The sequence below is a fragment of the Corvus brachyrhynchos genome, unplaced genomic scaffold (genome assembly GCF_000691975.1).
Source record: "Corvus brachyrhynchos isolate BGI_N302 unplaced genomic scaffold, ASM69197v1 scaffold44, whole genome shotgun sequence".
Taxonomy (NCBI): Eukaryota; Metazoa; Chordata; class Aves; order Passeriformes; family Corvidae; genus Corvus; species Corvus brachyrhynchos.
Genome location: NW_008238359.1, coordinates 4,699,163 through 4,711,732, shown reverse-complemented (window position 1 = coordinate 4,711,732; position 12,570 = coordinate 4,699,163). Strand labels below are relative to the sequence as shown.

Genomic DNA, 12,570 nt, shown 5'->3' with positions numbered 1-12,570 from the left:
GTGTCACTAAAAGTTTTAATTTCATTAATCAGCTTTCTATCAAAATGCTGATGTTTCATAGATATTTTTCTGCGATAAAGGCAAGTCAGTTAAAAAATACTTCTGAAAAAAGATAGGGAAAAATATTGACGACTTAGAAGTTAATTTCTGTCTGATTTAATTTTCTCCAACTGTCTGCATTAGTCTCCCAGGAAAATAAGTCTACTGAAGTATAGTAAAATGTGCCTATAAATATCTGATACAGATAAGACAGACAGAAAATCTGTTTGGCTGCATAGAATATTGTTTGATAAAGAAGAAGCAGAAGGTACTTGGGAATTACAACTTATTTGCCTTCACTCCATTCAGCTTCTATAATCAAGAAAAAATATAGATAATAACAAGCTTCAAGTAGGCAATTACCTCAAGGACCACATGCTGTACTCTAGAATCAAAAAAATAGCAACCAAGTGAATGGTTGAACTGTGTTCTAATAGAAAGTTGGGGGTTTTTTTCACCCAGACTCAGAATTGTCTGGGTTAGAAAAGACCTTAAAGGACCATCTAGTCCCACCCACCTCTGCCACCGGAAGGAACGCCCTTCTTTCACTAGAGCAGGTTGCCTGAAGTCTCATCCAGCCTAATCCTGAACACTTCTAGGCATGGAACATCCATAGCTTCTCTGGGCAACCCATTTCAGTGCCTCACCAACCTCATAGTAAAGAATTCTTTTTTTATGTTCAATCTACATCTACCCTCTTTCAGCTTAAAAACACGACCCCTTGTCCTGTCATAACAGATCCTTTTAAAACGTTTGTCCCCATCTTCCTTATAAGCCCCCTTTAAATGGGGAAAGGCCACAAAAAGGTCCCCTGAAGCCCTCTCTTCTCCAGGCTGAACAGACCCAGCTCTCTCAGCCTGTCTTCACTGGAGAGGTGCTCCAGCCCTCTGACCATTTCCATGGCCCCCTCTAGACCTGTTCCAACAGGTCCACATCCTTCTTATGCTTGGATCCCAGAGCTGGATGCAGCATTCCAGATGGGGTCTCATCACAGCAGAGCTGAGGGGCAAAATGCCCTCCCTTGCCCTATTGGCCACATTGATTTGGATGCAGCCCAGCATACAACTGGCTTTCTGGGCTGGGAGCGCACATTGCCAGCTCATGCCCAGTTTCTCATCCACCAGTACACCCAGTTCCTTCTCCTCAGGGCTGTTCTCAATTCATTTATCTCACATCTCACAGTATGTGCTGACACTGGTGATTATCTTGACCCAGGTGCAGCACCTCGCACTTGGCCTTGTTAAACTTAATGAGGTTCACATTGGTGCACCTCTCCAGCCTGTGACAGTCCCTCTGGATGGCATCTCCTCCCTCCAGCATATCAACTGCACCATTCAGCTTGGTGTTGTCTGCAAATTTGCTGGAGGTACACTCAATCCCACTGTCTAGGTTGTTGATTAAGATATTAACTAGTATTGGTCCCAGAACAAGTTTCCACTCCAACGGCTTAAAAATAATAACACTTGAAGTTATTCTGATCTTAGACAATTTCTCATGCTAACCAAGACAGCGAAGTTCAATCCTCCGTTTACCATTTTTTGTGACAATACATTAGCTATGCATGCACAGATATCTAACAAAAGACAAGCAAAGAATACTCAAGATAAAGGATTTTATTTTTTATGGTTTAAGAAACAAGTATTGTAAAAAATACCCAAGGCATTTAAAGCCACTGTGTAAAAAGTCAGATGCATTGAGTGCAACTGCTCTTGGCTTGCTACAAATTCCAGCACAATTCCAGTCTTCAAAGCATCACACTACCATACCTTGTGCTCATGCTGCAACCCTCTTAATATAAACACAAAACAACATAAACCACACCACAAAGTCAATCCAAAGCCTCTGTGAATGGAAACTAACAAGTAGAATAAGTTTCTAATTAGTTACTGGCCTAGATCCTCATCTGGTAAAAAACTAGTTAGCGCAACTGTTCAATCAATATTTTTAAGTGGGTCTCATCATACAGATAAACAATAATATAAATAATTTTAACATAATATAAAGACAACCAAAACCCCAAAGCTTACAACCACTTGCAAGATAGACTGAGGGAGAGTGACAACTTGAATTTTTTTCTCATTCATCTGCTCATAAAAGGTGACAAGTTGATAGCTGTGGACCAACATCATGCTGTGGTCCAGAGCCAATGAAAATGTCAACAAAATCTTGCCAACTCCTTAGCTGCAATAAATCATCATAGCTCTGTTAGTCAGCCCTCTCACTTCCAGCATCCAAAGATTTGGCTCTATCTACAATGCATGCTCAGACAGGATGTAAATCAATGCACTGTCAACTTGACCGCAATTGGGTTTTTTCCTGCTCAAATATTACTGTGTCTTTGATAGTTAAAAGCAAATCTCACTGAAGTCATCTAATTATCAGGAGGAGGAAAGCATTTACAGCAGAAATCTCCTATAAAATTTCTATTTCCTCAGCAGACCAAGTTCCACTCATTATCCATCATCCCAAAAGCTGTTGTTACCTATACTGGGCAAATTTCCCCACTTAATAGTCTGTAAAGCACTTGGAATCATCAGTCTTTCTTCCATGAGAATGTGGAAAAGAAAAGATGCATCTCCCCTTCCCTGCATCACCACCCGCATCTGGATGGCTCCCAGTCATCACACTCAGCTGGGGCCCAGTTACAGAAATCAACAGTACCTCCACACTCCTTGAGCTGGACTCCATCATCACCCTTTACCATGCTTGTCACTGATCCCCACTGCTCCAAGTTGAATGCATTAAATTCCTGAAGAGTCTGAACTTCTGGAGAAGCACTGCTAAGCCACTATCCAACACATCAACAGTTTAAGCTTCCCAAGGAGCATGGTCTAGACTTAGGACTTGTTTCTGTTCTTTCTCAAATGCATTAATTACAGAAAATTTCCCCGCCCAGGGCTGCTCCAAGCACAGAGACTTACCATTCAGACCCTCAAATCTTTGTATTAAAAGGCTCAGACTTACGGTAGAGTGCTGAATGGGTATCCAGGCAGGTGTTTCGACTGAGCATTTGTGAGATGGGCATCTGCCATGGCTCTGCTGCAAATAAGTGAAAAGGGCATTATACACAACACAGAACGTGCTGCAATCACTAGGCGCAACGGACTCGATTCCATGGGGAGCATCTAGGAGTTTGCTTGGAGGCAGCACACCTCACAAAGTCATTTTCCACTGTCATGTAGGAAGAATAATCTGCAGTTTGCAGGACCAAAAAGGCCTCATGAGTTGTCCATTAATTTTCCATTGAAGTTCTTGGTTATGTGGATGAAAATACATCCACTCTCAACCCCAAGCATCTGCCATCTGCCTTCCCTCCACACTGGAGCATTCAGAGAACAGCGGAGCATTAGTCAGCAGGTAGAGATTGGCTTTTTTCACCCATTTCACGACAGGCTGCATTTTTCCACGATGTCCTCTTTGAACCATTGATAGATGCAGCCTGAAACACCCATCAGGGCTATTTTCTAGGAAGAGTAAGTATGCCCCAAATTTTTAGGGCATGTTTCTTTTCCGAGCAGAATGCTCTGCTTGCTCCCCAGATTGGTCCCTGGAGAACATGAGCAAGTACCCAAGACTCCTGCAGTTCCCTGAAACTTTGCAGAACAGAAAGAGTGAGGGGTTAATTTAAAGTCTAACGTTCCACATGGCAGTGCAAGATGCAACCATCAGGCCTTCAGGCTGATCTTCCTGTAATTTCCCTTGCATTTGCTGTGATTCAATTACATTTCAGCCAAGGTTGGGAGCCCATCAGAATGAATTGCACAGCAGATTGGGTCAGAGTCCCTGAAGAAAAGTTCAGAATAAATTCTGGTGTCTGCCACCATTACTCTCAGCATTTCACATAAGAGTCAAATTATTATTTAGCTCCCTGAATTGGAGGACTCTTGTAACCATGTATTTTCCTGAAGCTGGAAGTATTATGGGAAAAAAAGCTTTCTTCTTTTTATTTTCATTTAAGCCAGATATATCACAAACAACTACATTACACCTTTCTTTTCCCCATGCTGAGAGTAAAGGAGAGCAATCTCTGCAAACACTAATGATTAGATTTCACACGATTTTCAGTTTTGAGCCTAATTTAAGAACTACTAGTCCTTTGTTCTTTATCTCCAAAAAGTTAACATTTGTAAAGCAGTGCATTACTACTTTCACAAGTTAAAAAAAAAAAAAAGGAAAAAAAGTAGATATCAGTTTAAGCTTTGTATTCTCCAAAACTTAAAACTGGTTATCTTTTACATTTTCAATTTGACAACTTTAAGAAATATTCAGAAAATCAGCTAGCAAGCAAGAAGCATTGTACCTTTAGATGAAAGTTTAGAAAGTCCTGTTTAAAAGGATTTGAAAAAGTCACTGCTATCATGGCAGCAATATCCTGCGGGTGTGTGTTATCTCCTGTAAGGAAAGGATGAATGCAAGAGCAAACAATGTAATCCTATCAAAATAATAAAACTATAAATGAATTCTGATTAAAAAGACTGCATGAAACACTAGTAATTATTTTTTCCTTTAACGATTGTACACTTCCAGTCTTTATTCCAAGGCAAGTTAAAGGCAAGGAAATTAATAATGTGCTTTGGATTGAAAACATTTTTCTGATTACAAAGCCTGATCTTAGAGAGGAAACTATGTATATAACTTTGTCAGGAGACTCCTCACATTTTTAAGAGGATACTTTAACAAAATAAAAGCTCCAGACCTCATAGCAGGAGGGGCTAATTCTCTTCAAGTACTCTTGTATTTGAGATTCATACCTAAATTGTCCCAAGGCCCAGAATCTCCTGGCACTTGTGCATATTCAGAGGTCAAAGAGACAGAAGTAACTGGGAATTGCTCAGAGGCAGCAGTTCTATAGAGTTCCCAGATTTTCGGGGCAAGAGCTGGTCTGGTTGTTCCTCTGGGATGTAGGGTGACCTGCAGTGTTTGGCCTTGCACAGCTGGATATTTGAATTACTGTGCTGGCAACATGACGTTGCACTGGTACTGTCTGAGAAATGCATGTAGTTCAAGGGCCAGGACTGAACACTTTTCTTCTACAGCTTTTTGGGGACTTGGAGTTGGATTATTTTTGAAAATTACCACTGATTTCTTATTTGAATAATCACTTCTTTTTGTATTGTGTAAAAACCAATGCTTTTCATACCTTTCCTCTCTTAGACCCTCACCTAGTTGAAACAGGTCTTAGATGTAAGGTTGTATATCAGCTGCTGGTAACACTTTTCTTCCTAAGTGCTCAGGTTGTTTTTAATAGCAAAAAGCTCCAACATGTCATATCTAGAGAAAGGCAATTAAAAAAAATAGCCAAAAAGTTAACACTATATAAAGTATTCTGCAGGCATAAGCAATACAAATAAGCATAGGAATAAATACATTGGCAGATATTAACAGGCTGTAGAAGGAATTAATTCCATTTGATTATTACTGCTAACATTTTCCTCAGCTTACAAGTTTGGTAAGCAAAAAAACTATAGACCTTGGTCCACCACTACACTGAAAAGCTAAAAATCTCAAAAGTTATGAAAATCCATCATTTAAAATTGTCTTTCTTCAGACAGCCTTCAAGGGAGGACAGAAGCGCCTCTGGTTTGTTTTTCATGTTTGCTAATAGTGGTATGCAAATACACCTCATCCTGCTGTTTGGGAGAATGTGTCCCAATAAAATTTTTCTGCATCTTAAATGGAAAGAGAGGGCCTTTTTCTCTGTAGCTTATGAATGAGTGACTTCCACAGTCTTGCTTTACCCCCTTTCTTTGAGGATACTCGGCCTCCTGCACTAAGCTTCACCCTTGAGACAGCTCCAATGCAGTGACAGACACAGCCATCCAGGCAGAGACTTTATCAAAGCTTAATGAAATCAAAGCCTTCAAAATACACAATAAGATCTTCAGCTTGTGCAATTTTTGTATAAAGAGACATTGGGACACAAAAGAATAATTCCATTCTCTTTGCTGAATTCATCATCATTCATAGCTTTTTTTCTGGGTTGATGCTTCAAATGCTTGATAAATTGCATAGCAATGATACAGTCAGGAAGCAATGAAGCGTTGAGCAAAGTCAGATAGAGATGCTACCCCCACATTCAGCTAGACACAGTGCAGTTTCTTCTCTGGAGGCACTGATACATGTAATTCCCAAACCTATAGGTTTATCAAACCTCCAGAAATGCAGACCCCATGGGTAACCAGGAAACAGAAAGGCACCAGTCTCAGGAAACAAAAAACAAGGCTGGAGGCCTTCAGAGTCCATGCACAACACCTGCCTTCCTAGCAAGCAACCCTTAAGCAAGCTTCTTTCTTACATGCTTTTCTCAGTCAGGTGTTAAAACAACTGACTGCTACCAGCACTATTTACAAACATCAGTATAATGTATTTGGAAATGCATTAACACAATGCAGAGTGGTAGTGCATCAGTGCCCACTGCAATATTTCAGAGGGAAACAACTGCATGTTGAATACTGAACTGGAAGGTGAGAGCTTTGTAGCACTGCACAAGAGAGGTTTCAGGTGACAGAGATGCAGTTGTACCTCAGCAAGCTCTGGGTAAGATTTCAAGGAAGAATTCCTCTTTTGTGTTGAATGACTTTAGGAGTAAGCACCTATAGCTTATTGCCACTTTCTCATAGGCAGGGAGAGATTTTATATACAAAAAAGATCAATATCAATACCTAATTCAGATGGCCAAATATTACTTAATGTAATTGTGTCTGGAGACACATTCAGAGACAGATCTTAGCTCTACAGGAAAATGGAACAAAATCCAGAGAGGATATTTAGGAATATAAAGGTTCAGTGCTCATTGAACTGCAGTACTCTCTAAGATCTAACTTAATATTCTTTCTCAGAGAAGGTATTGCTGATCAGAGTCAAAAGAAGTCACAGGTTAGATTACATGTGTATCCACTGAAATGGCCAGGAATACAAATACAAGAAATTGTCTACAAGTCCTTGAGTGACGTCTCCAGCAGCAAAGCATTGGTTGAAGTCAATCCCTGTGGAACATTCTCAGCTACTCCTACGCATCCTTGAAAATTATCTTCTCTGAAGTAATGAAAATTGTAGATCTCAACTGGAGGTCTCAGACTGAGCAAAATATAATAATATACCAGGCCATACCCCTGGTCTAATGATTCACCCATAAATAACCATTCTGTTCTCCTTGACTGCACATATCTTCTCATTTTCCAGAAGTCTTGCATCAGGTGAATGGATACAGAAGGAAATTTGCACAGCAGTATCAAGCAGATTAACACAGAAAAGAAATACATGTTTATGTTGAGAATTAGAGCCACAAGACAGATCTTTTCTGCTTTTCCAGCAACGTGAAATGCATAAAAATGAAGCTCACCTTGGCACCGGGAAATTATCTTCCCACCTCCACTCAGGTCCTCCAAATATCAGGAAAAGGACCTGCTAAGGGTGCATAGCTCTGCTATCATTAAGCAGCACTATTATTAATTGAGGTAGCATCAAGCTCTGTTGTTTCCTTTCTCTTGCTCAGTGTCTTCCACCTTGCCTCACCTCTGCAGCTCTCCATTGCTGTACAGTATCAAGCCCCAGCCATATCTGCCTGAGCTGTTAATTGAACATTTCCTGCTCTCAGTTTATAGAGCTCTTCATAGATTTATGGAAAAAAAATCATGCTTCTCCTTTCATAGCTCATAACCAGTCTCAATAAAGACATCTCTCTAAAATCACCAAATTATAATCTAATGAAATCTATTGAAAATTTCAGTTGCACGAAACAAGGTCAGTGCTTGGAAGAAACGAAATGTCACCCAGAAATGGAGATCAAAGTAATTCACTTTCATTCTTGCTGCTGCCATAGAGACCAAGGGAGGGGGAAGAGGGGAAGAAGAATTTAACAGTCTTAATTCTTCCTGAAATTTATAATTAACTACAAGGGAAAAGGCACTATTATCACATTTCTAAAGAATAAAGGAGAAAAAAGTTGAGCTTTTGACAAGATATAATTACCAGACATTACATATGCAGTGCACATTGGTTTGTTCTGTGTAATTTTCTGGAGATTCCCCCCCCCCCTCCCCAAATTATTTTATTTTTCTAGAAAAGACAACATGTGTCTCATCAGTTTACATTCATAATGTCTAAAATCCAAATGCTAGAGGCTCACAATAGTTGTTCCAGAATCTAACATTGGTAAATAAAGATTTGAAATAAATCCTCAGATACACTCCCCATCTGCCAAACATCCCTGAGTATGTTCTCCAGCTAAGATAAATGGTAATCAATGAAAAGGATCTTCCTACTCTTCTAAGCCCATGCAGTTTAGCCAGCAGCCAACCCATAGTCATCAAAGCTGTCCTAAAGTACCACTTCAGAATAGACTTTACTAAATTACATGTAAATTTTATGGATTCAGCACTATTACACTTTTAGGGTCTGGCAGGAAAACACCACAGTTTGAAGTGCTCATCAGCACCTAATAATGATTATAGAAAAAGATCTTGATTTTTGCTAAATGTGAACCTCTGGGGGGAAAATCATTATGTTTCCTTTGTTTTCAGTTTGTTATAGCCAGGAAATTCAGCACAAAAAAACCTTAGCTACCCAGTTTATGATTCCAAACTGCAATGTTTCAAAGCCTGGAGTCTTGGAAAGAAAAATCAACAAATGTTGCCCAGATCTATTAACAATATGCAGGCACACAAAAATGTGGGGTTTTTTTGTTTGTTTCATATCTAGCTAAATTTAAATCAAATCCTCATGCAGTATAGCTCTCTACAGCTCTGTTAGTTTTGGTAAGATTATACTAGTTGGTAACACCTGAGGCACTGCTTAACTTCAGTATCTATATTGAGCTTTATAATTTCCTAATTTTGGGACTGACTCTACAGCCTCTCAGACACATACATCTTATCTTGTAGGAAGTCCCACAAAACAAATTGAACCTCATTCTCTAAGTATGTGCCTTTTTAAATCTCTATATTGAGGTTTTTTTCAGATTAACATAATCGAACAGGGGAGAAGGGATGGGACAACAGGCCTATGACAAAGTCACCTCAGCATAAATAAATAGTCTAACTATTAGCTATTTGCATTAGTATCAGGGCCAATAATCAATAATTCAACTGAATTCATCTAGTAGATTCATCTGCAAAGTGGGACCAGCAGCTGGCACACAGTGTGTGGCCCTGCTCTTCACCTCCAGCAGATGAGCTGATCTCATGTACCATTCTGCCCTTCTCAGAGCATCTTAGAACTGCTTTTGCTGCCACTCTAAATTAGAGAGGCTGGAACACTCCAGTGGTGCCATATCCACACTTTTCCATTTTTCAGCCATGTTCTAAAAAAACCCTCCAAATCAACTGAGTTGGTTTGGGGAGTCGGCTTTGTGGGCTAAATGCTGAATGATGTTTTCCTTCTCACTGTGGAAAATCCACAGTCTCGTGTACTGGGACACAAGACCGGCTCCTGCATTTCCCTAATACAGCACACTATCAACAGGGATTTATAATGAAATACCTAGTGTAATTTCAAAATGAACTAGCCAGACAAGTTTTATAGCTCTCCTCTGCTTTACTCTTAACTTCATGCTACAAAGTGGGGTGATAAGTGTGTGGAGTGGGAGAGACCTACAGAAAAGTGATACCACACCCAGGGTATAAGCCAGATGTTTGTCCTATCACTGACCACTGTAACTTTCTATTTTCCATGACCATCATGCATATTGTGAGTTCTGATCACACATCTGTTCAGAATTTTGCCTAAAGTGCACACAGTGGTGTGCCCTGTTCCACATGTATGGCTGGATGAACAGAAGAAAATAGGATAGACAGATGTTGCTGGCTCCTGGCAACCTTGTCATTCAGAATTGTACGCATGCAACTTTAGGATGGGTTAACAACATAAACAAGCTTACTGCTTTTCTCCCCAGTACCAATACAAAATAGGGAGTTTTCCTTCCATCTTTATTTCATTCTTTTAAACATGTGAATTAAATTCTTAGAGAAGGTGCTGGATGGACAGGCATGAAAGAAGAGAGATTGTTAATTTTCCAAACTAGACTAATACAGAATATAAAAAAACCCTACAAAAATAAAAACAAAATGCCGAACTCCTTCACTGGTGGAATGAACTGAGCCTTTTATTAACTCTACAAAAAACCCAAACCCCAAATTTTTTTTCTAGTTTTCCAGTCATGTGAACAATCACATTTTCAATTCATTGCTCCACGGGGGTCAGTGACACAAATTAAATGTAGGACCTGTGTAGTGACTGATCTGGTGTAAATCTCTACTTAATTGGAAGCTAACAACAAGAATCTCTAAAATGGAGTAAATGGTGCAGAATTTTCAATATTTTGATGACAGAAACTTATTTTTGTAGCTAAAAAGCCAAGTTCAAGCTGAGTGTTCTCTCTGGTTCTAAAGGCCAGTTCCCTGGTTTACAGGCTGGAGGGGACAGTTCTGGGACACAGGAACCCTGCTGCTGCCAGTGCTCAGCAGTGCTGAGAACTTAGGAGTCAGGCACAAAAAGCAAGTGGCTTAGTATTCTTGAATAAATTTGGATTATTTAAGTGGTGCCTCTTCTTTGTGTAATCTCAAAACACAGAAGCATTCAGGTGATGAAATCTTAGCTCTTAAGCAAACCTCAAAATACAACTCCCAAAACAAGTGGCAACCGACATTGATAGTTCTTAGGGACATTACTGATGTTAAGGATACTAAAACACTAGCCTAGAGTGCCCAGGAAGTTTTAAAATCTCTATCCTGAGAGAAGGTCTTAAGCTAGCCCTGGCATTGGCCTTCTGGGTTTTAAGTTTGCAGAGCTGCCACCTCTGAGCTCTCCTTTCTAGCAACTAGGGCCTAGCTTTTGGGGTTTTTTTCCAGTGAAAGTTGATCATCTTTCCTAGGCAACCTAACACCAAGAACTGGGGGTTGCAGGGGAGCAGCCCCTGTTACAGTGAGCAACACAGAGCTATTTATGTTCTTTTTCACCAGTGGCAGCTCCCGTTGTATTCTTAAGTCTGTAAAAGGCAGAAGGATGGAATGAGAGCTGGTACCTAGAGGAGAGGACAGCATGTTGCCTTTGACTGTTGGGATGCACAGTGGGTATGTTCTTCCTTTTCAAAAACTCCTGGTGCTCCCACTGGGATGGAGGCTCAACCTAAGCTTTAATTTATACCGAATTCTTCCTAATGATAAAATAATGCCACAAATTAACTTGCTTTATACGACAGTAAAAGAAAGATGCTATGCTGGGAACATGATCAATTAAAATAAACCGGGACAACCATAAGAAGCTGTCCTTGACTGATTCAGCATTTCTGCAGTCCTGTGTTCAGAAATGGATGGAAAAATGAAGGAAATAAAAAGAAGAGGAAAAATTTGTACAAATTCATATCTTAAATCTATCTTAAACATACTTTACACTTTGGCTGAAAAAACATCAATAGGATTTAAGATTTGGCAAGGTATATCAGAAATTAATTTTATTAGATGCCATCTTTTACCACGCAGAGTTCAAAGCAGGATCTGTAGATCCATTGAACATAATCTACAAGGGCACATTCACTCCACCACAACATTTATGTCTTTTTCTATACTGTGAAAATACCAAAAATTCCAGACTAAATTTAATGATCAAGTGTTAAAAATGTCAACTCCTTGAACAGTCTTCATCTTTTGCAGTTTAAAAAGCATTTATCCTTTACTCCCTTTTTATTACTTAAGATCTGAAAAATAAACCTGATGTATTTACTCCCTGACATCAAGATCCACTTCTTCAAAACAAAGAATGGCAATTATTTGCATAAACGAGAAAAATGGCTATTCAAATAAGGACAATTAACAGATCTGAGGTGAAAAATGACCACATTGTTGCTCTATAGAATTCATGCTTACCAGAATTATTATTTTTTTTAATAATAATTGTTCTGAAAAAGGTCTGCTACTATTATACTGGTTAATATTGGCATAAACAGATAAAAAATTTTGGTGGTTTAGAGGAAGGAGAGTTACTCCAATGCAAATAAATAACAGATTATGGACCAATACAACACTAGTCCAGCTATTTAAATATGGCACCAAGTAACATGAGCAAATAACTGCAACTTCTTTGGTTTCAAGCCGTTGCAATATGAAAGACTTCTGAAACTAGACTTTTGCCATTATTCAGCTCAATTACATATGATATTATGTTGTTCCCACATGCATGCAAATAGCAAGCCACGTACAATTCACATTGTATCTCATTCCAACACCAACGTTGGCAGCAAAGACTGAATATCTGGAGTTGAATATATGAGGCTCACTCACATGCTTGACTTTCAGATCATTTCAGACACTCAGCGTTGGATTTAAGAGACAGAAAAGCTGAAAGGAAAAATGTATGTAGATGGAGTTGGGAACCCTGCTCAAGGCAGCAGCAGTAGTGACCTGGCAGTGAATCCATGTTTTTTATTTCCCAGAAGGCCATGGGAAAATATTCAGTGGAATACTTTCAGCACCAATTCGTAAAATAAATAAATGATGTTTCCTGACACATAAAAAAAAAAGGTACTGGGACATGTAC

At 39.4% G+C, this 12,570-nt stretch overlaps 1 protein-coding gene across 15 annotated transcripts in view; it reads right to left on the bottom strand.

Moving 5' to 3' along the window:
• Positions 1–12,570, bottom strand: part of DLG2 (discs large MAGUK scaffold protein 2) — a 1,005,290-nt gene that overhangs the window by 834,640 nt on the left and 158,080 nt on the right. For 11 of the 15 annotated variants that reach the window (XM_017735865.1, XM_017735859.1, XM_017735860.1 and 8 more), the window contains one exon: positions 3,004–3,078. The exons of the other annotated variants lie outside the window; for them this stretch is intronic. In XM_017735865.1, coding sequence (XP_017591354.1) covers positions 3,004–3,078 — 75 coding nt within the window. The remainder of the gene's footprint in view (positions 1–3,003; positions 3,079–12,570) is intronic. 15 annotated transcript variants of the gene reach the window in all.